This window comes from Taeniopygia guttata, chromosome 21, assembly GCF_048771995.1.
Source record: "Taeniopygia guttata chromosome 21, bTaeGut7.mat, whole genome shotgun sequence".
NCBI classification, from domain to species: domain Eukaryota; kingdom Metazoa; phylum Chordata; class Aves; order Passeriformes; family Estrildidae; genus Taeniopygia; species Taeniopygia guttata.
The window spans coordinates 223,586-248,889 of NC_133046.1; the positions used below are offsets into that span (position 1 = coordinate 223,586).

At 57.2% G+C, this 25,304-nt stretch overlaps 2 protein-coding genes across 10 annotated transcripts in view; one reads left to right on the plus strand and one right to left on the minus strand.

Annotated features, from left to right (window-relative positions):
• Positions 1-324: 324 nt before the first annotated feature.
• Positions 325-7,554, plus strand: RNF223 (ring finger protein 223). Of its 2 annotated transcripts, XM_072917252.1 has the most exons (3): positions 325-1,524; positions 3,964-4,075; positions 4,732-7,554. In XM_072917252.1, exons 2-3 carry the CDS (start codon positions 4,036-4,038, stop codon positions 5,619-5,621), a joined length of 930 nt encoding a protein of 309 aa, XP_072773353.1. In that variant the 5' UTR covers positions 325-1,524; positions 3,964-4,035; the 3' UTR covers positions 5,622-7,554. The 2 variants fall into 2 exon arrangements, with proteins under 2 accessions (XP_072773353.1, XP_072773354.1); XM_072917253.1 differs by lacking the exon at positions 3,964-4,075.
• The window catches only part of AGRN (agrin), a 62,717-nt gene continuing 39,647 nt past the window's right edge, over positions 2,235-25,304 (minus strand). For 3 of the 8 annotated variants that reach the window (XM_072917249.1, XM_072917246.1, XM_030289462.4), the window contains 24 exons: positions 24,903-25,027; positions 24,582-24,687; positions 23,972-24,352; positions 23,581-23,715; positions 22,492-22,619; positions 21,922-22,036; positions 21,181-21,300; positions 19,936-20,343; positions 19,068-19,260; positions 18,368-18,583; positions 17,909-18,138; positions 17,359-17,493; positions 17,101-17,197; positions 16,475-16,639; positions 15,920-16,031; positions 15,159-15,170; positions 14,295-14,411; positions 13,325-13,514; positions 12,737-12,824; positions 12,346-12,369; positions 10,946-10,978; positions 10,256-10,480; positions 10,056-10,159; positions 7,499-9,180 (listed from right to left, as the gene is read on the minus strand). In XM_072917249.1, the coding sequence (XP_072773350.1) occupies positions 9,023-9,180; positions 10,056-10,159; positions 10,256-10,480; positions 10,946-10,978; positions 12,346-12,369; positions 12,737-12,824; positions 13,325-13,514; positions 14,295-14,411; positions 15,159-15,170; positions 15,920-16,031; positions 16,475-16,639; positions 17,101-17,197; positions 17,359-17,493; positions 17,909-18,138; positions 18,368-18,583; positions 19,068-19,260; positions 19,936-20,343; positions 21,181-21,300; positions 21,922-22,036; positions 22,492-22,619; positions 23,581-23,715; positions 23,972-24,352; positions 24,582-24,687; positions 24,903-25,027 (3,617 nt within the window). In that variant the 3' untranslated portion in view covers positions 7,499-9,022. Of the gene's footprint in view, positions 2,651-7,498; positions 9,181-10,055; positions 10,160-10,255; positions 10,481-10,945; positions 10,979-12,345; positions 12,370-12,736; positions 12,825-13,324; positions 13,515-14,294; positions 14,412-15,158; positions 15,171-15,919; positions 16,032-16,474; positions 16,640-17,100; positions 17,198-17,358; positions 17,494-17,908; positions 18,139-18,367; positions 18,584-19,067; positions 19,261-19,935; positions 20,344-21,180; positions 21,301-21,921; positions 22,037-22,491; positions 22,620-23,580; positions 23,716-23,971; positions 24,353-24,581; positions 24,688-24,902; positions 25,028-25,304 lie in introns of those variants that run through there. The other 5 variants (XM_072917250.1, XM_030289463.4, XM_072917247.1 and 2 more) reach the window with 4 other exon arrangements.

Genomic DNA, 25,304 nt, shown 5'->3' on the forward strand with positions numbered 1-25,304 from the left:
CATTCCCGGCTCATTCCCGGGAAGTGAGTGCGGAGGGAAGTGAGTCATTCCAGCGGGATTGCAGCGGGCCAGGCACGGGCCAGGCACGGGTCAGTGACAGAGCCCTGAGCGCCTCCCACCCCCGCTGCTGGGAACCGGGAGAGACAGGGTTAAAAAATCCCAAATACATCCCGTGAATTAATTATCATATCGTTAACATCTCACATTGCTTCTGTATTTAATGTTTCTTACTGGTTTCTGGTTTATTTCCTGTTTATTTATTTGTTTATTTGTTTATTATTTCTTTCTTATTTGCGTCTTATTTATTTCGTATTTGTTTCTCATTTATTTCTTAAGTATTTTCTATTTATTTCTTATTTTCCAGCAAGTCCTGCCTCCACGCTCCCTAGCTCCGGGAATCCAGGGAAAGCCCACTGGAAATATCCCGGGAAAACCCACTGAGCTCTCCACTCTTAGCAGCTTTTCCCGAGACAATTCCAGCTCTTTGTGCCAGTTCTTTGTGCCAGGAATTCCCGGAATTCCCACTCCAGGCTGGAAACAGGGAATGGTTCCCAGCCTTGTGCTCCTCCTGGCTCCAGGAATTCCTGGGAATTCCCACCCCAGGCTGGGAATGGTTCCCAAACTTTTCTCCTCCCGGCTCCAGAGAAACAATTCCCAGCTCTGTCCCTGCAGCATTCCCGGAAGTCCTGGGAATTCCCAGGAATTCCATCAGGGAACAGGATGGAAAAGGAGAGGAAAATTAAAAAAAAAAAATTAAATTTAAAATAAAATAAAAAAAAATTAAGTCCCTTTAAAAAAACGAATTTCCCAGTCTGGAAAAGAGGGATAAATTATGGAAATGGATGGGAAAAGGATGAAAAATCATTTTAAAACCCTCAATAATCGAATTTCCCAGGCTGGAAAAGAGGGATAAATGATGGAAATGGATGGAAAAAGGTTGAAAATCATTTTAAAACCCTCAAAAATCGAATTTCCCAGGCTGGAAAAGAGGGCTGTATGACAGAAGGGATGGAAAAGGAGCAGAAAATGGGAATTCCGGGGCCGGGCGGGTCCCGCAGCGCTCGGGCCGTGATTCAGCGGATGGGGCCGGGCGGGCGGAGCAGGAAAAGGCACCTGAGGCAGGCAGGGATAAAACTCACCTGAGCTGGCTGCCCGCGGGATTCCTGTCCGAGAGGCTCCCGGGGCTCCGAACATGGCATTTCTGGGCATTTCGGGGCATTTCTGCCGGATTTCTGGGCATTTCTGAAGGATTTCTGGTGGATTTTTGGGGGATTTTTGGAGCATTTCTGGTGGATTTCCAGATTTCTGGAAGATTTTTGCAGTATTTTTGGAGGATTCCTGGTGGCTTTCTGGTGGATTTCCAGATTTCTGGAGGATTTTTGGAGGATTTCTGTGGATTTCCAGGTTTTCGGAGGATTTCTGGTGGGTTTCCAGATTTTTGGAGGATTTCTGTGGATTCCTGGAGGATTTCTGGGGACTGGGAGAGCAGGAGATGGTTTTGTCCCACTGACAGCACCCGGACAGGTATTTATGGGATGGGGGCTAAAATCCCACTGAGGGATCGCCAGGAACTGGGAATGGGGAACGGGGAATGGAGAATTGGGACTGGGATTGTTGGAGTGGGATCACTGGGACTGGGGAGCTGGAATAGGGATTGCTGGAACTGGGATCAGTGGGACTGGGGTCATTGGGACTGGGATTGTTGGGATTGGGATCACTGGGACTGGAATTGTAGGAGTGGGATCAATGGGATCGCTCAGATTGGTGGGACTGGGATCGTCGGAACTGGGATCAGTGAAACAGGACAAGTCCTAATCCCAAATCCCAGTTCACCAAATCTCAAATCCCATCCCGGACGTGCCCCCTTTCTGTTCTGCTGTCACGGTGCAGAAAGATCCCTGGCATTTACAAAAAGCATGGAATTCCTCTCCTGGATGGCTTCATTACTTCCCAAAGCTCCTGGAATATCCCAGTAAAATTCTGGGAAAAGGAGAGGCTCGGGATTGAAAAAAAAAAAACCTGAAAATCCAACAAAAAAGCCCCTAAAAGAAAATGAATTCTGTTAAAAATGAGGAGGGGAAGGTGACGGAATTTAAAATCACTCATCTTCAGCTTGATCCAAATCCCTGCTGATCCTGAAAGCCCAAAAATCAAAATATCAAACAAAAATTAAGCAGAATAAAAGGATAAAAATAAGCAAAAATCTCAAGTTAATCAACCCAAGGACGCCACGGTGGCATTTAGAAAGTTGGAAAATTTGAATTTTTATTTAAAAGCAAATTTTGGGTAAATGTGGAGCTGAATTCAGGATTTTGCTGGGCTGGAGCTGACGTAGGCCAGGCCAGGAAAGAGCTCCCAGGTTTTCATAATTAATAATTCATAATGTCATAATTCGTCATTAATAATTTCATAATTCATCATTAATTTCATAATTGTGCAATAAGAACCTGGGCAAGCCGAGGCTTCTCCCTTTCCCAGCTGCTCAGAATTCCTGAAAATCCCTGGAAGACTCCCAGGAACCGCGAAAATGGCATTGAGGGGATGGGGAAAAAAAGGGAATATTCAGGCAAAAAAATCAAGATAAAAAGGGAAAAACTCCCTCAGGTTCTCCTCCCCTTTGTGCTGGTTTGGGCTTGGATTTGGGATTTATCTGTAAGCAGAAAAAAAAAATTTAAAAAATTGATTAAAACCCATTAAAACTCATGAAAAATACACAAAATTTAACCCCAGGAGAATCTGCACCCTAAAAAAAAAAATTCCATATTTAAATGAAGAGAAGCCCAAAAAAAGAGAACTTATGAAGGGGGATATAGAATAAATAAATATATCAAAATGGAAAAGATATTTTAAAGAAATATATTAACTGTAACTATAAATAGGGTTCTAAAATATAAATATAAATATAGAGCTGAGCTAAATATAAATAGAGAGATAAATATAGATAGATAGAGAGAAATGAATATAAATACAAATATAAATACAGATCTATAAATATAAATATAAATATAAATATAAACAGAAGATATTATAAACAGAGGAGAGAATAAATGACATAAATAATAGAAATAATTACAAACAATGCCATTAGTATAAATTATAAATGTTAATACTCATAAATAATTCCATATAAATAATGAAGATTTTTTTTTTTTCCCCCTTGTGGAACGCGGGGAATATTTGACCTCCCTTAATTAAGTCCGGGTTTAATTGCTGGGCCAGCTGTAATTACCGGAAGCAGCACAGATCTCGGTGACACATCCCAGAAAAATCCCCCGGAGCCGGCCCCAGGAATTTCCGGGAATTTCCGGCTGCTCGGGACAGGAATTGGGGATGGGGGCAGGTGGATCCTGAAATAATCCGCATTTTGGGGGGCTATGAGGGGGATGAAGCTCAAAATTCGGGTCTAGATGTGGCTGGAGAGAAAATAATCTGAATTTTGGGGATTTGAAGTAGAATTAAGCTCAAAATTTGGCTCTCGATGCAGGTGATGCCTGAAATAATCTGAATTTGGGGGATTCCAAGGGGAATGAAGCTCAAAATTTGGGTCTGGATGAAAATGGAGATAAATAATCCAAATTTTGGGGGATTCTGAGGGGGCTTCAGGGACAGGAGCTGAAATTTTGGCTCTGAATGCAGATACTGCCTAAAATAACCCAGATTTTGGGGGGTTTTAAGAAGGCTGAAGCTCAAAATTTGTCTCTGGGTGCAGGTGATGCCTGAAAAAATCCAAATTTTGGGAGTTCCAGGCCCAGCAGCCGTTTCCCCCTCCCGTCCCACCCCAAGCTGCAGCTCCAGGCTGAGAATTCCTGACTTTTACCAGGAAAATCCTGAATTTCATCCCAAGAATTCCTGACTTTCACCAGGAAAATCCTGAATTTCCTCCCTCCCTTCCGTGGTTTTTCCGGAATTCCGGGCCCAAATCCCCAAAAAAGCTTTTTTTCCCCCCCATTTTCTGTCTCTTAGGCCCGGCTCAAGCTCCCTAAGGTCGGGATTAGTGATTCCCATGGAATTCTCTGCTCGGGATTAGCCATTCCCATGGAATTGTCTGCTCTGCTCCCGCCTCCCCGCGCCCGGGGTACGTTGAATTTTTTTGGGAATTTTCTGCCCAAAGAAGGAGGAATTTTTGGGGAATTTTGCTCCTGTCCCTACAGCTCCAGCTGAGAAAGGTTTGGGGGATCCCTGAGGGTTTTTTGGGATCACTGATGGGATTTTTTGGGGTTGGCCAAAAGTTGAGGTCAGCTGGAATGAGAAGGATAAAATAAATAAATTAAATTAAATTAAAAGCAGGCGATTCTGAATAAATAAAAATAAAATAAGAAAAAGAATAAAATAATAAAAGGATAAATTAAAATAAAATAATAAAGGAAGATAATAAAAGAAAATAAAATGGAATAAAATGAAATAGAATAAAATAAAATAGAATAGAATATAGAATAAAATAAAATAGAATAAAATAGAATAGAATAGAATAAATGAAAATGGAATGGAATGGAATGGAATAAATAGAATAGAATAGAATAGAATAGAATAGAATAGAATAGAATAGAATAGAATAGAATGGGATAGAGTAGAATAGAATAGGATAGAGTAGAATAGAATAGAATGGAATAGGATAGGATAAAAAAAAAGAAATTAATAGGATAGGATACAGGATAAAATAAAATTAAATGAATAGAAGAGAACAAAACCCAAGACCGCAATGCAATAAACGCCGCGCTGTTTCTCTTGCAGAGCCTCCCCGTGCCCGGGGCTCCATCGCCATGTCCTGCTTCCCGCAGCTGCGGCGCTCCCGCCCCGCGGAGCCCCCGGCCAGCCCCGCGGACCCTCCCTCCAGCCCCGCCGAGTCCCCGAACCGCCCCGGGGCCGCCTCCCCGGTGTCCCTGAGCCCCACGTCGCTGCCCCTGAGCCCCGCATCGGTGTCCCTGAGCCCCATGTCGCTGCCCCTGAGCCCCACGTCGCTGCCCCCGGGCAAGCGCGGCCGCTCGCCGCTGGGCTCGCCTCTGGGCTCGCCCAAGCCCGCCTCGCCGGTGGAGTGCTCCATCTGCTTCACCTCCTACGACAACTCCTTCAAGACGCCGAAGCTGCTGCAGTGCTCGCACGTGTTCTGCCTGGAGTGCGTGGCGCGGCTGAGCGCGGCGCTGGCCGCGGGCCAGGAGGCGCTGCCCTGCCCGTTCTGCCGCCAGCCCACCTGCCTGCCCCGGCAGGGCGCGCCCGGGCTGGCCACCAGCCGCGAGCTGCTGGCCACGCTGCCGCCCGAGCTGCAGCGGGAGCGGCAGCTCTGGATGGACGGCACCCGCCTCTGCTGCCGCCGCGCCTCGGCCGACGCCGAGAACCCGGACTCGTGCGACTCCATCGACGTGGCCATGGCCAAGGCCGAGAGCGCCGAGGTGGCCCCGGCGGGGCTGGCGGGGCGCCTGTCGCGATGCGACATCTGCGACGATTGGAAGCGCATCGTGCTGCTCTCGGCGCTGCTCATCATCCTCTTCTGCATCATCCTGTGGCCCGTGCAGTGCGCGCTGAAAACCGGCAACCTGCGCTGCTTCGCGCGGGCCACCGGCCGGCCCGAGCTGCTGGTCCCCAAGGCCACCGCGGCCCCGGCCACACGGCCACCCTTCCACTAGGGACCGGGGACAGAGATGGCAGCTGCTGTCCTGACAGGACCTGCGACAAAATCCCCATTCTGGCAGTGCCAGAGCCTCTGGATCTGCTCAGGAATGAAGAACAGGGATGGCAGCTGCTGTCTTGACAGGACCTGGGACAAAATCCCCGTTCCACCAGGAGTTCCTGAATCTGCTCTGGGATGGGGACAAGGGACAGGACAAAAACCTTTCCTGGATCTGCTCCATCCCCAGCGCGGCGGTGCCAAGCAGGACCCGCTGCATTCCTGGCATTGCCGGCAGATCCCACATCCCACTCACCGCACTCCCGTGCCTCTGGAATGTCCCCGTGCCTCTGGAATGTCCTTCCTGTGCCTCTGGAATGTTCCCGTGCCTCTGGAACCTTCCTGTGCCTCTGGATTGTCCTTCCCGTGCCTCTGGAATGTCCCCGCGTCCCGCTGCCCGGCTCTTCATGGAATTCAGGCTCTCCATGGAATGCAGGGCTGGGAATGCTCCGGGAGCTTCCCAGGATCCCCCGTTCCTCCCGTTCCTGAGGGAATAAAGGGATCCCCCGCCCGGAGCAGCTCCGGGATTATTCCCGTGAGGAGCTGGGATGGAGAGGGCTGGATGAAGAGATGGGAAACACCAGAATTCCAGAAGCTGGGAGGGTGGACCACGAGTTCCAGAGGCTGGGAAGGTGAAACACCAGAATTACAAAGGCTGGGAAGGGGAAACCCAAATTCCAGAGGTTGGGAAGGGGAAACACCAGAATTCCAGAGGCTGGGAAGGGGAAACCCAAATTCCAGAGGCTGGGAAGGGGAAACACCAAAATTACAGAGTCTGGGAGGGTGAATCCCAAATTCCAGAGGTTGGGAAGGTGAATCACCAGAATTCCAGAGGCTGGGAGGTTCCCCGGTGCTGAGGGAATAAAAGAGACAAGGAGGGAAAAGCAGAGACTCCCACGAGCTGAAACCACAGCGGAGGTGAAGGAAAGACACAAAAATCCTGCAAAACCCTGGGATTGGGGCTGGAATTCCTGGAAAAACCAAATTTAGGAGACTTCACTCTTCTCTGCCCAGCAAACAGCACCAGGAAAAGTAGGATTTTCCTCTATCCTAGGGGGGAAAAAAAGGAAAAAAAAGAAGCAGCAGGTCCCTTAAAAACCTCTTTAATCGTTTCCAAACTTTATTTCTGGGTGATTCGACGAAAGACACGAGTTAGTAATGGTTACATCATGCTGCTCCTCTCCTGCCCATCCCAACTCAGCCAGGAATCCACCCTCTCCATGGACAGCTCAGGGGTTTTAAATTTAAAAAAAAAAAAAAAAAAAAAAGGCAAAAAAAGCAAAAAAAAAAAAATCCAGAAAAAAACCCCAACCTCAATGTTTCTCTATTTTTTTTTTTTTTTGCACATTCTGTGGTAGAAATGTTGTTAAAAATAAAACCCAGCTGAAGTGTGCTGCTGGAAATTCCAAATGCTCCCCCAAGAGGACACAAATCCTGGTTTAAGGCATTTCCAAGCCCCAGCAAAAGCAGGAGGAATTTTTATATTTTTTTTTTCAGTTGTTGGGTTTTTGTTAGGTTTTTTTTTGGTTTGGTTTTTTTTGTTTTTTTTTTTTTTTTTTATTTATTTTGCTGTTTCTTCAGCAGCTTCCCAGCCCCTCTGGAGCTGGAACATCCAGCCCAACTGGGAATCCCGCTCCCAAAATATGGACTGGGGGACTGCCAGAGCCCTCCCAGCCCAGCCCAGCTTTTCCCACCAGGAATCCCAATTTGGACCCAGCAGCTCCCAAAAAATGGGAACTTTGGCACCCACAGAACCCCCCAGGCACAGCAGAGCCTTCATCCCACACAGGGCACAGCCCCCATGGAAGATTAAACCCGGGGTTTTCCACAGGAATGTCACAGCTTGGGAATATTTATTATTTTTTAAATCAAATAAATGAAATCAAAGCAGATCTGAGTGGTTTTTCCATAGGTTTTCCCTCTTGGTTTCACCTTTGTTCAGAACTCACCCTGAGAGAAGAAATTTGACCTTTCTTGGCTCAAAAGTTGGTGCCAAAACACCATTCCAAAGGGTGCCCTGCAAGGTGGGGTGGAAATTTAGGGGGGAAAAAAGCCAAATTCTGGCACCTCGGGCAGGAATTCCTACCCAGAACCCGGCAGGATCCCGCAGAAGAATTCCCAAAAGTTGTTTTTCCACAGAGAAATTCCAGCTGAGGCCACAAAGCACGAGGAAATCCTTCCATGGAGAAGGAATCCCAATGGGATTTCTCCCAGAGCTGGGACCCATCTGCTCCTCTCCACATTCCAGGGGATCCCGGCCTGCAGCCACACCCCAAAAACTTCAGAACTGGCCCCACAATTTTCCTTTCCTGGAAGAAAATGCTTCAAATTCCCCCCAAATCCTCCACAGCCTCGCTGCTGCTCCTGTTGGAGCCCTTCCTGCTGGGCTGGCAGCATCCAGAGGAACCTGGAAGACCCAAGAACTCCAAGTCCAAGGTGAAAAATTCCGAATTTTCTTTGTGGGAGTGGCTCAGTGGCAGCTCTGCCTTGCCAGGCTGGGAGCCAGAGGCTGGAGAAGGCCGTGGGGCGTGGAAGGACACACCCAGGAGATCTCTGAGGAGGGAAAAGGGAATTTCCTGGTCCTTTTGGGAGAGGGAGAGAATTCCCAGCTCCTGGAGAGGAGCTCCAAGCGATCCCCAGCACGAGGGAGGGGTCAGGACACGTCTGGGATGAACACAAAATGTGGCAATGAGGTTTCACAGCTGCTCCTGCACGTGTCCGAGAGGAAGAGGAGGAGGAGAACCGCTGGGAAAATCCACATTTTGGCCTCCCCAGCACCTCTGAGTCCAGCAAAGAGTCCCGAGGCGGGCGCGGAGCGAAGCTCGGGCCCGGCTCTCTCCCTTCCAGCGCGTGGCATCCCTGATTTGAGCAGAGCTCGGAGGAGAAAAGCACTTGAGATCCTTACACACATAAATTACAGTGAGAGGAATGGGGGGCAGCAGGAATTCAGTGAACACGGGGCCAGGAGAAGGTTTGGAAGAGCCAGAGCCCGGAGCAGGGTGGGAATTCCCACCCCGTCAATCCGTGAGGGCCTCGCCAGCACCGGCAGCGTTTCCCCCGCACAGGAAAACGGGCTTGTTTTTGGGGACAAACCCCCCAAAAACAGGCAAAAAAGGGGGAAAACGACCCCAGAATGAAGAAGCTTCAAGTATGAAGAAGATCGACGCCGCAGTGGGAGAGTTCTGGTGCCACTCCTCGGAGCCTCGGCCGAGCTTCGCTCCGCCGCTCGCCGCCCCAAGAACCCAAAAGCAAAAAGGGGTTCCTGCCCTCCCTGTCCCCCCAAAAATATAAAAAGCAATAAGTTTACAAAAATAGAAAATAATTACAGCAATAGGCAGGGGGGAGGGAGGTGCCTGGGCTCTATTGGGCCGAGCAGTGCAAAATCCGCGGCCGGTTCAGGGCGTCCTCCTGCAGGTGCAGCTCCCGGCGGTCCACCAGCACGTCCCGCATGCAGCCCACGAAACCCGTGCTGAACGCCTTGGGCAGGCGCTGCGGCACGCTGGGCTTGTCCAGCCCGCCTGGAGAGAGAGCAGGGCACAGCTCAGGGACAGGGACAGGGACAGAGCAGGGGACAGCTCAGGGGACAGGGACAGAGCAGGGGCAGCTCAGGGGACAGGGACAGAGCAGGGGACAGGGACAGAGCAGGGGACAGCTCAGGGACAGAGCAGGGGACAGCTCAGGGGACAGCTCAGGGACAGGGACAGAGCAGGGGCAGCTCAGGGACAGGGACAGAGCAGGGGACAGGGACAGGGGACAGCTCAGGGACAGAGCAGGGGACAGGGACAGAGCAGGGGACAGGGACAGAGCAGGGGACAGCTCAGGGGACAGGGACAGAGCAGGGGACAAGGACAGAGCAGGGGACAGCTCAGGGGACAGCTCAGGGACAGGGACAGAGCAGGGGACAGCTCAGGGACAGGGACAGAGCAGGGGACAGCTCAGGGGACAGGGACAGAGCAGGGGACAGCTCAGGGACAGGGACAGAGCAGGGGACAGGGACAGAGCAGGGCACAGCTCAGGGACAGGGACAGAGCAGGGGACAGCTCAGGGACAGGGACAGAGCAGGGCACAGCTCAGGGGACAGGGACAGCACCCCTGGAAATGACACGGGCTTAGCTGGGGACAGGTCACACAGACTGGGGACTGTCACACACAGCCTGGCCCCGGCACCGTCACGCTGCCACCACTGGGGCCTGTCCCTGTCCCTCCCTGGAATGGATTTCCCAGGGCAGCTGGGGCTGCCCCATCCCTGGACACTGGGAATGTCCCTCCCTGACACCGGGAATGTCCCATCCCTGGACACCGGGAATGTCCCTCCCTGACACCGGGAATGTCCCATCCCTGGACACCGGGAATGTCCCTCCCTGACACCGGGAATGTCCCTCCCTGCACTCACCCAGCCACAGTGCCCCGTCCGTGTCCAGCTGGGTGGCCCCGAGCGGAGAGGAGCCGGCGATGGGGGCTTCGTTGCCAACCTGCAGGGAGCCTTCCCTCTGCACCCTGCTCCCGAGGGAGAGGAAGAGCAGGGATTCAGGAACAGCCCAGCTCCTGGTCCCAGTCCCGCTCCCAGTCCCATCCCGCTGGCGATCGGCTGACCTGGAGGCGCGGATGCGCACCCACTGGTTGGTGTTGACGGGCACGCTGGAGCGCAGGGTGACGCCCTTGGAGCCCAGGTCGTAGCTGAGCTGCACATGCCCGTCCACGATGGCCAGGGCGATGTAGTCGGAGCGCTGCAGCCCCTTGCCGCTCCACAGCAGCAGCCCCTGCGTCGCCTCCGTCTTGATGCTCAGCTCGAAGTGGTTGGACTGCAGCGCCTTCTCACTGCAGGCACAGCCGGGGCAGTCCTGGGCAGCGCCCCTTCCTCCCCTCCTCCTCATCCTCCCCTTCCTCCCCTGCTCCCCCACAGCCAGCTGGGACAAACCCCCTGCCTGTCCCCGCCCGCTGGCCTGGAGGGTCTCAGGTTTTGGGATAACTCCATCCCACCGAGCAGCTCAGAGCTGGGATGGTCTCCATCCCATTCCTGGAATTGGGATTCACCCATATGGTCTGTGCCCTAAAGGTGCCAGATTTTGGGATAATCTCCGTCCCGTTCCTGGGATTTACCCACAGTGGCCTTGGCTGTCCCTGCAGGGTCACTCACCCCGGGGCTGGTGGCCCTTTGCCAACCCCTCAGGGATAAAAAGCCGGGACAGGGACACAGAGAACACAGACATGCCGAGGCACAGGGACACGGGGACATGCCGAGGCACGGGCAGAGCGGGGGACAGGCACAGCCTGGACACTCACCTGGGCTCCGAGGGGGAATCCGGCGCCTCGGGACTCGGATGGGGAGAAAAGGGGAGCGAGAGCCATAAGCCAGGGGCAGCCAGGAGACCCTACCTTCCTCCTCCTCCTTCTTCCTTCCTCCTCCTCCTCCTTCTTCCTTTCTCCTGTTCCTTTCCTTTCCTTTCCTTTCCTTTCCTTTCCTTTCCTTTCCTTTCCTTTCCTTTCCTTTCCTTTCCTTTCCTTTCCTTTCCTTTCCTTTCCTTTCCTTTCCTTTCCTTTCCTTTCCTTTCCTTTCCTTTCCTTTCCTTTCCTTTCCTTTCCTTTCCTTTCCTTTCCCCTTTTCTCACCCTGGAGGAGGAAGAATCACTTTTATGTGCAGCCAAATGCAGCAGCGGGGTGTGGGAGAAGCTCCCTCAAAGGATGGGGCAGCACAGCCCAAACTGGCTGGGAAAAGGCTGGAAAAGGTCTGGGAAAAGGCTGAGAAAAAGCTGGAAAAGGGCTGGGAATGGTGACATTCTCTCTGCAGGGACAGGAGGCAGCAGGAATGTGGCTCAGGAATGGGGCACAGGGACAACTGTGGCTCACAGTGCTGGAGGGCACTGCCCGGCTTAGCAGAATGGCTCAGGATAATCCTAAAATTCCTAAAAATCCCTTTCCAGCCCCTCCCAGTCTCCTAAAATTCCCTAAAATCCCTTTGCAGCCCCTCCCAGCAGCGTGGACATGCAGGTGACGGCTCTGCAGCCCCCCATGCACAGGCACAGCTCAGCCCCCACGGCCCTGAGGGCACCCCATGAGGTGGGATGGGATGGGATGGGGTGGGATCCCTCCAAATCCCCCAAATCCCCCCCTTCCCACAGCAGGGAATTTTGGGATCCCTTTTAGGGCTTCCCTTCCACGCAGGACAGACCCACAGCAAATCTGAGTTGTCCAGGGATTGGGATTTCTCCCCGTCCTCCTGCCCTGAGCCTTTCCCTGACCCCTCAAACACACTGGGGGTGTTCTGAGGGGTTCTCAGTGCCACATCCATGCTGGAAAATTCCAGGATCAGCACCCCAAGTTTCCATCTCCAACAGCCTCGGGCTGCTGCTGGAGCTGGAAACCGCAGGGGTTTTCCTTCCCTGTGCTCATCCTTGTTAAAATCACGCTTGAAAATCCCCTGAAGGCATGCTGGGGGTACAACAGCTGGCTGTGGCAGGGCTGGGACAACATCTGGATGGGGCACAGGGGACGCAGCTCCTGCCCAGCCCCACGAGCTGCCCTCGGCAGCCGAGCCTTCCTCCCCCCGGAATGGGAAGAGTTTTCCAGATTTCCATCCCAAGGCCGGGAGAGGCCCCGGGCGGCTCCCCCAGCCCTGCCCTGAGCTGCCCCGGGGTCTGGGGGTGACAATGGGGACGTGGTGAGGGTGGCAGGGCCGTACTCACGCTGGGATCTCATTGCTCAGGTGGCTTGGAAACAGAGAAACAGCGACATTGAGAGGGGACAGAGACACGGACGGACAGACAGACACAGAGGGACAGACAGACACACAAACAGGGACAGACACCTGGGGAGGGACAGACAGACACCCAGAGAGGGACACACACCCTGGGAAGGACAGGGTTAGGGTTAGGATGATGGGAATCCATCCCTGAGATGATTGGAATCCATCCCGAAGGTAGGAACCCATTCCCTGAGATGATGGGAACCCATTCCCTGAGGTGGAACCCATCCCTGAGACGATGGGAACCCATTCCCTGAGGTGGAACCCATCCCTGAGACGATGGGAACCCATTCCCTGAGGTGGAACCCATCCCTGTGGTGCCGGGCCGGTACCTCCTGGTGACGGCGTTGTGGAACTCCAGGTACGTGCGGCCGTCGAAGGCCACAGCCTCGGTGTCCCCTGCTGCCTTCTCGATGATGGCTGCGGGGACATGGGAGATGGGACACGGGGAGGTGGGACATGGGGGGATGGGAAAAGAGGGGCCGGAAAAGGGCCGGGAGCTCCTGGGAGACGGGACAAACCCCCCTGAGCACCGACCCCCGACAGGACAGTGGCACAGCCGCACCTTCAGCCTCCCATGGCCACCTCCGACCGCTGGGCCACCCCCAGCTCCCCATGGCCACCTCCACCTTTCCTGTGGCACCTCCAGGTTCCCATGGCCACCACCACCCCCCTGGGCTACTTCCACCTTCCCCACAGCCACCTCCAACCCCCCCATGGCCACCTCCACCCCCTTGTGTCACCTCCAATCCTCCATAGCCACCCCCAGCCCCGGTGGCCACCCCAGCCCCGGTGGCCATCCCCAGATCCCCATGGCCACCCCCAGATCCCCATGGCCACCCCCAGCCCCGGTGGCCATCCCCAGATCCCCATGGCCACCCCCAGATCCCCATGGCCACCCCAGCCCCGGTGGCACTCACCCTTCTCGCAGCGGGCGCCCGCGAAGCCGGCGTGGCAGGAGCACTGGTACCCGGCCATGCTGGGCTGGCAGGTGCCACCGGGCTGGCACGGGTTGGGCTCCTGGGTGCAGGGGTGGCCCCGGAACGGAACCACCTGCCGGGCCGCGCGGACGTTCTGCTCCCGCAGCACCGGCACGCCGTCCACCGACACCTGCGGGGAACCGCGCCTCAGCCGGAGCTGGTCCCCCAAAACCGGGAATTCCATCCCGGGCAGCGCCCCCGGCACGGCGGGAGGGGTCCCGGGCACAGGGGGGCTTGGGGGGGTGGGTCTCCAACCCAACCCAAGGATCAACAGAGGGTCCTTCCTCACCCACCTCCGTCCCTGGGACACTGGGCAGTGTCCACGGGGACAGGAGGAGGTGGGAACCCACCCCAAAGATGATGGGAATCTATTCCAAGTGTCCCCAAACTCCCCTTCTGTCCCCCACTGGTGCCCCTGTTCCCCCAGCAGGACAGCTCCCAGGTCCATCCCAGGACAGGTGGGACATTGGGCTGGCCAGCTGGACACTGGCCAGGCCAGCAGGACACGAGTGACCAGCAGGACACTGGCCAGGCCAGCAGGACACAGGAGTGACCAGCTGGACACTGGAGTGACCAGCAGGACACAGGAGTGACCAGCTGGACAGTGGCCAGGCCAGCAGGACACGAGTGACCAGCAGGACACTGACCAGGCCAACAGGACACTGGAGTGACCAGCAGGACACTGGCCAGGCCAGCAGGACACTGGCCAGGCCAGCTGGACACTGGAGTGACCAGCAGGACACAGGAGTGACCAGCAGGACACAGGAGTGACCAGCAGGACACTGGCCAGGCCAGCAGGACACTGGAGTGACCAGCAGGACACTGGAGTGACCAGCAGGACACTGGCCAGGCCAGCAGGACACTGGAGTGATCAGCAGGACACTGGCCAGGCCAGCGGGATCTCACCCACCTTCTGCAGAGCCCCCTCGAAGCCGCTGGAGACCGCGGCCGCTCGCGCCAGCCTGGAGAAGTCGGGGGCTCCCCCCAGGTAGAGCGGCTCCTTCAGGTTCAGCACCATGTGAGGCACCTGGGGACATGGAGGGACACAGGGGACAAGGGGTCAGCTCATCCCTGCCCCTCCCAGAGCTGCCCTTGGTGGCCCTCGTGGCTCTGCAGTTTGGGGTATTTGATGAGAATTGATTGGATTTGATATTTTATTGATGGTTCTATGGACGGAGCCGCCAGGAAACCTCCTCATGCCAAGGGCCGCCAGCTCCTCCTGGGAAAGGTTTTCCCTGGATTGAATTTTGGGGAGAGGCTCTTCCCACAGCCTCAGGCCTGGAGGGGGGCTCTGCTTTGGTGTGCCCCCCAAAATTGGGGTACCCAGAGCCTGCTGCTCAATCCCAGCTCGTTCCAGCCTGGCTGCCCAGCCTGGAGGAGCAGGTTCAGCTTTTCTCCTGCTCCCCACGGCCTGAGGAGGTTCTCCTGCAGCCCACGTGGTGGTTTTGGAGGAGAAGATCCCCTCCTTGCTGTCACAGCCCCAGGATTCCCGGGAATTCTCCACGCTGGAGCCAGGGCCACAGCAAGGACGGGGTGACATGGATGGCTAGCTAATGTTCTGTGGGATTAACACGAAGTAAAATGAGCAGATTGACTGAAATGGCCCCGAAACAAAAGGTGACGAGTGGCTGGGGATGAAGGACAGAAGAAGGAATGAGGGGCTGGAAACTACAGGGATCCTAAATCGGATGGGGGAAGATGAAAAAACCCCAAAAGAGGAAGGAGGTGCCGATGGCAGATGAGATGGAGGCGGGGGGTCCATACTTATCTGTACCTTACGGGATTTCTGGGATCCAGAAAACAAAGGGAAATCAGAGGGAGAGGGAAAAAAGAGAGAGAAAAGGGACATCAGTGGGGTGACACCGCAACGGGCAGGGCTGGCACGGCCCCGCTGCCACCGTGCTGGGTGGCTCAGGGGCGGCAGGAGGGTCGCTGCCCCCCGGGGCACTGCCCTGCCCGGAGAGGGGAGAGCCAGGGCAGGAAAATCCTGGATTTTGGTTCGGAGGGTTTAGGGATGAGCCTTTCCTGCCTTCTCCTGGGAAGAGGGAGGGAAGGGATCCCGGGAATGCCCAGGGATGCCCAGGAATTCAGGGAGGGGCTGCAAAATTCCCACCTGGGAGAGGAGCAGAGGAAGCACCAAGGGATGCAGCAGCAGCAGGGCTGGGGCTTTCCTGCTCCTGAGCTCCTCTGGCTGCTGGGGGCTCTTAATGGTTAATTACAAGGGGGGGGAAATTCCACTCAAACCCCGAATTTACAGCCCAGGAACTGAGAGATTCCACTCAAATCCAGAATTTAAAGGCCAAGAATTGAGAAATTCCACTTTTCCACCTTCAAACCTTTTCCACCTTCATTCCAGTTTTCCAGCTTTAAAGACCAGGAGCCTGAAAATTCCACTCCTCCATCCTCAAACCCAGAATTTCCATCCCAGGAGCCCCAGAAATTCCCCTCAGACACTGAATTTCCATCCCAGGAAGCTCAGAAATTCCCCTCCCACCCCGAACGCTCCCGGCTGGGCGGGTTTAGGGTCCCCCTCACCGGGGACTCCCCGGTCACCACGGGGCCACCATTGACCCTCAGGACGCCCTTGCGGCCGCTGCGCTCCAGCCGGACGCTGACCCAGGTGTCCAGCGGCACCGGCTCCCTGCTCCTGGGGAAAGGAAAAAAGGGTTAAAATCCATAAAAATCCATTAAAAACCTTAAAATATGTTTAAAAATCCATTAAAACACCTTAAAATCCATTTAAAATCCATAAAAACTGCAGCCTCACTCGGCTGAGTGACACGGGATGGTCCCAGTGCCACCGGTGCCCTCACCTGGGCACGGCCAGAGTGCCACCAGTGCCAGCAGTGTCATTGGCACCCTCACCTGGGCATGGCCAGAGTGCCAGCGGTGCCACCTGAGTGCCACCAGTGTCACTAGCACCCTCACCTGGGCATGGCCAGAGTGCCAGCAGTGCCACCTGAATGCCAGCAGTGTCCTCACCTGAACTGTGCCAGCGGTGTTTCCCCTGAGTGGTGCCAGCTGTGCCACTGTGCCAGCTGTGCCCTCACCCGAATTGTGCCAGCTGTGCCGGCTGTGCCGGGGTCTCACCTGAGCAGGGCGGGCCCCTTGCCCAGGTCAAAGCGGAACTCCAGGTGCCCGCCGTGCAGCGCCAGGCTGACGAAGTCGCCGCCGCCGTCGCTCCTCTGCCCGTTGTACAGGATCAGCCCCCGCGGGCGCCGCGCCAGCAGCACCAGGTCCAGCGACATCCGATCGCTGCAAGGGCATCGATTAGTGGGTATTGATCGGGGGTACTGGTTATCGGTTATTCATTAGTGATTACTGCTTAGCAATTAGGGGTTATTGCTTATTGATTACTGGTTAGTGATTAGGGGTTATTGGTTAGGGGTTATTGATTAGTGATTATTGGTTATTGGTTAGTGATTTTTGGCTATTGGTTAGTGATTTTTGGCTATTGATTAGTGATTTTTGGCTATTGACGAGTGATTAGGGGTTATTAATTATTGGTTATTGATTAGTGATTACTGGTCCCTCTGTCCCTCCATCCCTTGTCCCTTGTTCTTCTGTCCCTCTGCCCCTCCGTCCCTTGTCCCTCCACCCTTCTGTCCCTGTGTCCCATGTCCCTCCGTCCCTCCGCCCCTGTCCCCGTGTCCCTGTGTCCCTCTGTCCCTCCATCCCTTGTCCCTCTGTCCCTCTGTCCCCGTCCCCTGACTCACAGCAGGCCGGGCACGAAGCTCTGCAGCCCTGGGAGCTCCAGGTAGGAGGAGCCGCTGAACTGGGGCAGGAAGGGCACGGCCGGGTCCTGCTCCGACTCTGGGCACACAGCAGGGAGGGGACACGGGCACCCTCAGGGATGGCGTGTCCCCAGGGACAGTGGGGGGACAGCGGGGAGGGGACAGCCAGGTGGGGACACAATGGGGTCATCCAGGAGGTGACAGCGGGGAGGGGACAGCCGGGAGGTGACACCGTCGCACCTTGCTGGCACAGGTCCCCGTGGCGGCCCAGGGGACAGGCGCACAGGAACCCGCCCCCAGGCAGCACCTGGCAGGTGGCAGAGCCGTGGCATGGTGAGGGCTCGCACGGGTTCCGCTCCAGGGCACACGTGGGGCCTGCGGGCACAGGCAGCTGGCACCAACCCCGCACCCACGCTGGCCCCGCGGGCATCAACAACGACCCCAAAAACTCCCTCAGAGTCCCCCAGAGGGGTGAAAACCCCACCGTGCCCATCACTGAACCCCAAAAACCCCACAGTGCCACCCCAAATCCCAAAAATCCCACAGTGCCCATGCCAAACCCCAAAAACCCCGCAGTACCCACCCAGTACCCAACAAACCCCCACAATGCCCACCCCAAAACACAAACCCCCACAATGCCCACCCCAAACCACAGAACCTTGCAGTGCCAACCCCAAACCCCAAAACCCCCACAACACTCACCCCAAACCCCACAAACCCCCATAATGCCCACCCCAAAGCACAAACCCCCAAAATGCCCGCCCCAACGCCCGCGGTGCCCGCCCCGTACCCGCGTATGCCTCGGGGCACTGGCACTGGAAGGCGTCGGCGTCCCGGGGCTGGCAGGTGCCCCCGTGGTGGCAGGGGTTGGGCTGGCACGGCTCGGTGCCGCACTCGCCCACGGCGCTGCCGTAGAGGACGTCGGCGGCGCCGGGGCGCAGCTCGTGCCCGCGGTTGTTGATGCTCAGTGCCCGCACGCAGCCCCGCAGCCCGCCCGCGACGCCCGTGCGCTCGAACGCCCTGGGGACAGCGCGACAGGCTGGCACCGTGGCAGGGTGACAGGGTGCCACAGTGCCAGTCATGGGGCAGTGCCACCCTTACAGGGCCACATGCACTGCGGCAGTGCCCCCCTCATGGGGCAGTGCCACCCCCATGGGGACAGTGCCACCCCTACAGTGCCACCTTTGCAGGGGCAGTGCCACCCCCTCCCGGTCCCCGTGCCCCCTCTCTGTCCCCGTGCCGCACTCACAGCGCCCTGTGCTCCTCGGGCACTCCCCCGATGAACAGCTCGGTGTCCAGGTTGAGCCCGTCGGTGCCCGGGGGGCTGTGCCCGCTCACGGGGGGCTCCCCATCCACGGCCAACGTGCCCGTGCGCCGGTTGCGTGTCACCAGCAGCCGGTGCCAGCGGCCTGGCTCCACCGGCACGCGGCTGGTGACGGTGCCCGTGCCGGAGCCCGTGTCGAACCTGCGGGGAGCTGCCCTCAGTCAGTGACCCCGAGGTGCCAGCCGGGTCGTGCCAGGCGGGATCGTGACTGTCTGGGGAGCTTCTCCCTCCTTGTCTCCCTCGCTCCTTCCTCCTCTCTCTCCTCCTCTTCCTCACTCCTTCCTCCTCTCCCTCCTTCTCTCCTTCGGTTCTTCACTCCTTTTTCCACTCCCTCCTTCTCTCCCTCCTCTCCCTCCCTCTCTCCTTCTTCCCCTTCCTCCTCTCCCTCTTGGGATGCCAATTCCCATCCTGGGGCCCACCCGAGCTCCAGCTCCCTCAGCATTCCAACCACAGCCCCCCAAATAAAGAATAAATCCCGATTTTTGTCCACTTCGAGGCCTTCTAGGATGTGAATGGCCATCCTGGGGCTCACCTGAGCTCAGTATCCCACCCACACCCCCCCAGAAATGAAAAAGTCCCGATTTTTTCCCTCTGGGCCCCGAGAGGCGTCGCCTGCCGCGCTCACCGCAGCTGCACGAGGCCGCCGCGCAGCGCCAGCGCGATGAAGTCCTTGCCGTGGCGCTGGGCGTTGTAGAGCAGCAGCCCCGCGGGCTCCAGCGCGCGGAACTCCAGCGCCACGCGCAGCGTGTGGTACGCCCGCAGCGTCCGCAGCGCCAGCACCGAGCCGCCCCCGAAACGCGGCACGAACGGCACCGCGGCTGCGGGGGAAACGGGGGAGAAACGGGGGAGAAACGGGGGAGAAACGGGGGAGAAACGGGGGAGAAACGGGGGAGAAACGGGGGAGAAACGGGGGAGAAACGGGGGAGAAACGGGGGAGAAACGGGGGAGAAACGGGGGAGAAACGGGGGAGAAACGGGGGAGAAACGGGGGAGAAAGGGGGAAGGGATCGGGGAGAAATGGGGGAAGAATGGGGGAGAAACGGGGGAGAAATGGGGGAATGGGGGAAAGAATGGGGGGAATGGGGGAGAAATGGGGGAAAGAATGGGGGGAAATAGGGGGAGAACGGGGTAAGAGACGGGGAAGAAAGGGGGAAGAGATGGGGGGAAACAGGAGAGAAACAGGAGAAATGGGGGAGAAACGGGGGAGAAATTGGAAGAAATGGGGGGAAAATGGTGGGGGGAATATGGGGGAAAGAATGGGGGGATGGGGGAGAAAGGGTGGGATTATTGATTTATTTTTTTAGCAGTTGACTGATTTTTTTTTTTACCAGTTTGGTAATTTTTTTTAGCAGTTTAGAGCTTTTTCAGCTCTTTCCCATCTCTGAACGTGCCCAAATCCCACCTGGCACTGGGGCAGCAGTGCCCCCTACCCCCACCATAGGGTTACACCCGTTTTTAGGCTCCCAAACGGGGATTTTTGGCAGCAGCACTTACATTTCTCGCAGGTGGTGCCCGCCGTGCCCGCGGGGCAGCTGCAGGTGAAGCCGTGCCCGTCGTCCCGGCAGGTGCCGCCGTGCCGGCAGGGCTGTGATGCACAGGGCGGCGGGGCGGGCGCCGTGCCCGGCGGCAGCGCGGTGGGCGGCGCGCCGCGGCTGCTGCCGGCAGTGCCTGCGGGGCTCCTGGCGGTGCCGGCGGTGCCCACGGGCTCACCAGGGCTGCCCACGGTGCCCACGGGCTGGCCAGGGTGGCCGGCGGTGCCTGCAGTGCCCACGGGCTGGCCAAGGCTGCCCACGGGCTGGCCCAGCGCCGCGGTGGCCGCGGGCACCCTGCGGGCGCTGCCCGGTGCTGCGGTGGTGCCCGTGGTGGTGGTGACGGTGGTGGTGACAAGCCGGGGAAGCCAGTCTGGAACACAGTGGGGATTTGGGGTCAGCTGGGGGATTTGGGGTTTGGGGTCAGCTGGGGGATTTGGGATCAGCTGGGGCTGGAGGTTTGGGGTTACCTGGGTTTGGGGTTGGGGTCAGGTGTGGGTTAGGTTTAGAGTCAGGTGTGGGTTAGGGTTAGGTTCAGCTTTAGCATCAGGTTTATGGTCAGGTATGGATTAGGGTTAGGGTTAGGTGTGGGTTAGTTTTAGGGTCAGGTGTGGGTTAGCTTTAGGGTTAGGTATGGGCTGGTTTTAGGATTTGGGTTGGGGTCAGGTGTGGGTTATGAGAGGAGCAGCCGGTGTGGTCACGGAGGAAGAATTTGCAGTCTAAGAGGCCTCAAAGCAGATACAATTTGGGGTTTTTTTGGGGATATGGCAGCGGGGCCATGCAAAGCAGACACAGTTTTGGGGTTCTTTTTTGGATATGGCAGTGGGGCCATGCAAAGCAGACACAATTTGGGGTTTTTTTTTTGGATATGGCAGTGGGGCCATGCAAAGCAGACACAATTTGGGGTTGTTTTGGGATATGGCAGTGGGGCCGTGCCTGTGCCAGGCCTCAAAACAGACACAAGTTGGGGTTTCCTACTTTACCCAGAGCGTGGGGAGCCCCTGGAATGGATTTCCCAGACCCCTGGAAGTGCCCAATCCCCTTCTGGAAAATCCCTGCCCACCTCCAGACCCCTTCCAGGTCCCTCCCAACCCCAAATTCCACCATTGCTCCGGACCCACCCGGGAAGTTCTGAAGGGTTGGCCAAGAGCAGCAGAGCCCTGCTGGCATTCTGCCCCCCAGCCCAAAAATCCATGGGTTTGGGGCTCACCAAAATCCATGAATTTGATGTGCTCCTGCTGGGGCTTCTTCACCAGGATGGTTTTTCTCCTGGCCGCTCGGAGCTGCTTCAGCAGAGCCCCCTGGATGTCGGCGGCCGTGTAGGACGTGGCTGGGGCAGGAGGGAAGCAGCAGTGAGGATTCCAACAGGAATTCCCTTCCCAAATCCCTCCTTTTCCAAGGAAATAATCCTTCTTTCCCAGGGAAAATAATCCTCCTTTCCCAGGGAAAATAATCCTCCTTTCCCAAGGAAGCTATCCTTTCCAAGAAAAATAATCATCTTTTACAAGAAAAATAATCTTCCTTTCCAAGAAAAATAATTCTCCTTTCCAAGGAAAAGAATCTTACTTTTCCAAGGAAAATAACTCTCCTTTCCCAAGGAAAATAATCCCTCCATTCCAAAGGAAAATAAACTTCCATTCTCAAGGAAAAGAACCCTTCCTTCCCAAGGAAATTATCTGCCTTTCCAAGAAAAATAGTCTTTCCTTTCCCAAGGAAAATAAACTTCCATTCCCAAGGAAAATAATCCTCCTTTCCCAAGGAAAATAAGTCTCATTTCCCAAGGAAAATAAACTTCCTTTCCCATGGAAATCCCTCCCAGCTGTGCTCACATGGAAATTCTGCAGGATCAAAGTCCCAACCCCTCTGAATTTTGGAATGGCTCTTTCCTCCTCCTCCCCAGGAATTCCCAGCCAGAATTCCTGCTGGGAATGCCCGGGGAATCTGGCCCTACCCGGGTCGAAGTGAGCCTCCACGATGACCCTGACGGCGCTGCTCTGGCCCAGGTCCCGCACGCGGACGCTCCGGAAATCCCTCCTGACCTCGGAGCCTCGGAACAGCTCGTCCAGCTTGGGGGAGGAAAGGGTTAACGGGAGATCCGGGCACAGGATCCCACCAGGGAGAGATCCAGGCTGGGATGCCAGGGAAGGATCCAGGCTGGGATTTGCTGCCCAGCCTTGGCATGGTGACAGGGAGGGGACAGGGATGGGCTGGGACAACTCCAGGGATTTAGGGCCAGGGGAAGAATGGGATCCATAAAGTGGGACAGGGATGGGCTGGGACAATTCCAGGATCCGTAAACAATTCCAGCTGTTCTTTAGGGCCAGGGGAAGAACAGGATCCATAAAAGACTGGGACAGGGAACCATCGTCCATTTGTGACCATTTGGCCATGACCATGGTGGATCCATGGAGGGGATCCCTTTAACAAAACCCCAGCTTCGTCCTTTGCCCTGCCCGGGGCACTCTCGGGGCACGGGCAGGGGCGCCTCGTGCCAGGTGCCCCCGAGGGGCGCGCAGCTCACCGCGCTCTCAATGCTCCGCGCCGTCTCCCCGAAGAGCTCGGATTTGGGGTCGGCCATCTCTGGGGTGTAGAACAGCTCCTGGCCCTCCACCTCCTCCAGGATCAGCACTCCTTGGAACACTTTGGTGGCTGGGGAGGGAGGAACACAAGACAAGGCTTGAGCGGGGCAGGGGTGGCGAGGGAGCAGTGGAGCCCCTGGGCAGAGGGGGATGGTGGCGTGGGGGTAGTGCCAGTGCCGGGTTAGTCGGGATGGGACGGGCGCAGCCATGGAGGATTAGTGCTGGAGCGGATGGCAAGGACCAGGCTGGAGATGGCAGCTTTTACCAGACGGGTTCCTGCGAGCTCCGGCGCGGAGAGCAGCCCCCCTGCACCGCTGGGTGACAAGAGAGACACGTTAGAGAGGGCACGGCACGGGGCACCCGCGGGCACGGCGGGGCCGGGGGGACGCCTGGCACCGGGCAACCGCAGCCCTGCCAGACCCGCCGGGAGCTGCACCAGGAGTGCAGGGCTGGAGCCTGCCCTGGGATGCCGAGGCTGGAGAGATCCTGCGGTGGGAGCCTCTCAGGAGGCTCCTTTTCCTTTGGCTTTTCCCTTTTCCTTTACCTTTTCCCTTCCCTTTTCCTTCTCCCTTTTCCTTTTCATTTTCTTTTCCCTTCTCCTTTTTCCCTTTTCCATTCCCTTTTCCCTTTTCATTTCCCTTCTCCTTTCTCTCTCCCATTCCGGTTTCTTTTTCCCTCTCCTTTTCCCTTTACCCTTTCCCTCTCTCTTTCTCTTTTCGCTTTCCCCTTTCTCTTTTCTTTTTCCTTTCTCTCTCCTGTTCCATTTTCCTTTTCCTGTGTCCTCCCACCCTGAGAGATCCCAAATTCCTGACCCCAAAGCTTCCCAAACCAGCCCCAAACCCACCTGGGGTGTTCTGTGTCATCCTCCCTGCGGGATCCCAAACTCCCGACCCCACAGTGCCCCAGCCCCAAACCCCCGGGGCAGTGCCCCATGCCCTCCCAGCCCCACACCCCCGGGGCAGTGCCCCATGCCCTCCCCAGCCCCAAACCCCCGGGGCAGTGCCCCATGCCCTCCCCAGCCCCACACCCACCGGGGCAGTTGCTGCCGTCGCCGTCGGCCGCCGCGGTTCTGCCGTCGGAGCAGCAGCCCAGGGCACTGTTGTAGCACGTGGCCCTCTCGATGGCAGCTGTGGGTGGCACCTGGGCCTCATCCGGCTCCTCCTCACCTGGGGACAGCCGGGGACAGACAGCGGTGACACTGCTGCATGCCACCCACTCTGCTTGTGGTGACACTCAGGGTGGGGGGGCTGAAACTGCCAGGGGACACTCAGTGTCCTGGGGACACCCAGTGGCACTGCCCAGGGGACACTCAGTGCCCTGGGGACACTCAGTGCCCTGGGGACACCCAGTGGCACTGCCCAGGGGACACTCGGTGCCCTGGGGACACTCAGGGTGGCACGCAGAGCCCGGGGTGGCACTCACCAGCTGATCCTGCCCCGCTGGCCTCCTGGTCACCGCTGGTGCCCATGTCCAGGTCCCCGCTGCCCTCGGCGCTGCCGGACTCGCCGGAGCCGGGCTGGCTGGAGCCGGGCTGGCCGGTGGCCGCGGGCGCGGTGGCCAGCGGGCGGGCGGTGGCTCTGTGCGCCCCGTGGGTGACCCAGGGCGTGGTGGCCGGCCTGGCCGTCGTGGTCACGTGCCTCGTGGTGGGGTGGCCGCGCTCCGTGGGCTGGGCTGGCGGTGGTGAGCCGGTGGCCACCGGGGCCCGCGGGGTGGCCCGAGGGGGCGCGGGCAGCAGCAGCCGGTCCAGGGCCAGCGTGGGCAGCGGCGTGGGGGGCACCGGGGGGCTCGAGGGGGTGACGGGCTCTGGGGAGCAGAAGAGGGCACAGCTGAGGAGGGTGGCACCGGGAGGGTGACAAAGAGAGGGGACAGAGGGGTGACAGAGCCCAAGGAGGGGTGACAGGGACCAGGGAGGGGTGACAGGGACCAGGGAGGGGTGACAGGGGATGTCCCAGGGGTGGCAGGGCCAGCCTCGGGACACGGGGCCGGCACTGCCCTAGTGACACTGAGTGGCACTGCCAGGGGTGGCACTCACCATGGCACTGCCCCACGTGCTTGACTGTGATGTGCTGGCCCTGCCTGCAGGCGATGGTCCGCAGCTGGCACTGGTCCCCGTAGGTGACACCGTCAGAGCCACACACCTGGGGACACAGGGACAGCAGAGCTGCGCCTCGGGGCCCCTCCGGTGACACCGGTGACACCTGAGCGCTGGCAGCGTTTTTGGGGGGCTCCTCTGGGGCACTGAGGCACCCAGGGGACATCTGTGACCTGCGTGTCCCCCCTCCCCGGGCTCTGTCCCCCCTCCCCAGGGTCTGTCACCCTCCCTGGTCCCTGTCCCCCCCGGGTGTCCCCAAACCTTGGTGGCGTTGCCCTCGGGGCACAGCGGGGACGGGCACTCGCAGTGGGCGCGGCCGTTCAGCTCCACGCACGAGGCCCCAAAATCGCAGCTCAGCTCCTGGCAGGAGCGGGGGGTCGAGGGGTCTGGGGGAGAGGGGGAGGCAGGGAAATGCCAGTTAGAAATCCCAGATAGGGAAATCCCAGGCAGGGAAATCAAAATCCCAGTCAGGGAAATCCCAGTTAGGCAGGGAAATCCCAGTCAGGCAGGAGCCAAAATCCCAAATAGACAGGAGCCAAAATCCCAAATAGATAGGAGCCAAAACCCCAAATAAACAAGCCCCAAAACCCCAAACAAGCAGAACCTAATACCCCAAATAAAGAAGCCCCAAAACCCCAAAGAAGAAGAACCTAAAATCCCAAA

What these genes read in the sequence shown, in the direction of transcription:
- RNF223 (XM_072917252.1), top strand. Translation starts at nt 4,036, where the DNA reads ATGGAATTGTCTGCTCTGCTCCCGCCTCCCCGCGCCCGGG. An exon ending in CCCGCCTCCCCGCGCCCGGG is followed by an intron (nt 4,076 to 4,731) that starts GTACGTTGAATT and finishes TTTCTCTTGCAG; the next exon opens with AGCCTCCCCGTGCCCGGGGC.